The sequence below is a fragment of the Austrofundulus limnaeus genome, unplaced genomic scaffold (genome assembly GCF_001266775.1).
Source record: "Austrofundulus limnaeus strain Quisiro unplaced genomic scaffold, Austrofundulus_limnaeus-1.0 Scaffold55, whole genome shotgun sequence".
Lineage (NCBI taxonomy): Eukaryota > Metazoa > Chordata > Actinopteri > Cyprinodontiformes > Rivulidae > Austrofundulus > Austrofundulus limnaeus.
Window position 1 is genome coordinate 1,385,879 of NW_013952457.1, and position 1,916 is coordinate 1,387,794.

At 42.1% G+C, this 1,916-nt stretch overlaps 1 protein-coding gene across 1 annotated transcript in view; it reads right to left on the reverse strand.

Moving 5' to 3' along the window:
- Positions 1 to 172: 172 nt before the first annotated feature.
- Positions 173 to 1,916, reverse strand: part of endou (endonuclease, polyU-specific) — a 4,952-nt gene continuing 3,208 nt past the window's right edge. Inside the window, exons 4-9 of the mRNA XM_014009122.1 lie at positions 1,716 to 1,884; positions 1,424 to 1,629; positions 1,227 to 1,340; positions 1,050 to 1,156; positions 816 to 958; positions 173 to 640 (exon numbers count right to left, since the gene is read on the reverse strand). Coding sequence (XP_013864576.1) covers positions 526 to 640; positions 816 to 958; positions 1,050 to 1,156; positions 1,227 to 1,340; positions 1,424 to 1,629; positions 1,716 to 1,884 — 854 coding nt within the window. The 3' untranslated portion in view covers positions 173 to 525. The remainder of the gene's footprint in view (positions 641 to 815; positions 959 to 1,049; positions 1,157 to 1,226; positions 1,341 to 1,423; positions 1,630 to 1,715; positions 1,885 to 1,916) is intronic.

Genomic DNA, 1,916 nt, shown 5'->3' on the forward strand with positions numbered 1-1,916 from the left:
GTGACTTTTGTCAAAGAACAAAACAAAAACTTGTGACTAAGTTAAAAAAAACAAAACCTGAGTAACTTCAAGCACTGACTGATTCTTTACAAGCATCACTCAGTTAAAGTTGTTTGAACATCGTTAAACCCACTGAACAGAGCAAAACATCACTTAAAAAAAGGAAACAGAATTTGAGTTAAAAATCTTTAATTCATCGTCTTTGAGGCACTTTAATAACTGTAGCAGAGTGCTGTTTTACATAAAAATCTGATTTGTTAAAATTTTTAAAAGCCAATTATTTTCCATTACTACTTTGTAAAACATTTTCAGCAAATGCAATGTTTTTCAATATAAACTGGTAGATTACTGATAAAAAATTAAATCAGTGGTCTTTTACCTGAAGAAAAGGTTAATTCTGGATTGGTAAAAAATTGTATTTAAAAACTACTTAAAAGGTCCTACACTAGTGATGCACTTCATTTACCAAAGAGTCTAGGCTTATTTTGTTCCTGATCTAAAGTGTTTTACTGGTTCAGGGTTTCACTACATGGACGCAGGGTAGGCAGAACCAATGAACTTCTTTCCATCGCCGTAGAAAGAGTTATCCCAGGTGTAAGTCTGAATGATGAGCTCTGTTCCTCCAAGACTCAGATAACAACTGAAAAAGAAAAACCATCAGATTAGAWCTACATAAAAACTGCTCAGGATTTAAAGGTAGTTTTATTAAGTGCAACTGCAGATATGTCGTGTCAGATGGTGACAGGGTGAACTTATTCAAAGTGGTCTTCTGATGATTTGGGAAAATCTTTTCTCATTTCATCCCACTGACTCACCGTTTTCCAGGCCGAGCGATGTAGCAGAGGCTGTAGATGGCCAAATCAAACTCGGGGCTGCAGCCGATGACCGAAGAGCCGACCTGCTTGTAGTAGCCATCCCACATGAACTGCATCCCCATCACGTCAGGATACGTAGTCCACTGAGAGAAAAGGAAGCAACGATAATAAAAAGTGAAGACAGTGTGGTGGGGGACATAAAAAGAATCAACATATTTAGTGTTGGACGCTCACAGGCCCGTTGAAGCTGTGACTGTAATAGTTCAACTTTCCTTTTTTCTCCTGGAGATAAAACTGGATCCAGTTGTGGAAACCAGACACCTTCCCTCCTTTGATCTCTCCTGCAGAATCAATAATGATGAACAGCAACGTATTTGTGCAACAGCTGACGTGAGTCTGCGCTGAGCAAACCTGCGAAGATGTGCTCAAAACCACTGGAGTCCAGCTGCTTGTTGTTGCGGGAGTACAGACCAAACCACATCATCTTCAGGTCGTACAGAAACTCTTCCTCTGATTTATAAACACCTTCAAGCACAGATTAGATTCAAACTGAAATGATTAAAATGACTGCAACAAGCTCTGGCTTTGTGTTTCAGCTACATAATTACCTTTGGAGTAAAGGAAGGCAAACAGCTCTCTGCCCAGTGCAGTGTTGGACATTGTTTCTTTGAGGAACATCTCCTGCTCAGCCAGCTGCTGAGAGCTGAAGTCCTCTGCCTGGCCTGTCATCCTGTTGTAGTTGTCCAGCACAGCCATCAGAGCAGCATATGTAGGCCTGGAAAAGAGCGCGCTCTCGTCCAGGTACCGGAACAGCCTGGAAATGCACACAGTCAAAACACGTTCAGTCAAAAGGAGAGAAAAAAGGGTCTGTGAGTGTGACTGGTTATGTTATCTTCTCACGGCGCAGAGGAGAGGTCAGTCTGGGAGCCGGTCTGGGAGTCTGGCACCAGAGCTTGAGGGTCGAGGATCAGCTGTGAGGATGAAGCTTTGTTTGAGTCCAGGGCGTAAAGAGCCTCAGAGAGAGTCTTGATTTCACCGTCAGTGATGACGGTACCACCTCCGGTGTCAACTACAGGACACAAATCCAGAAAGCATTTATAT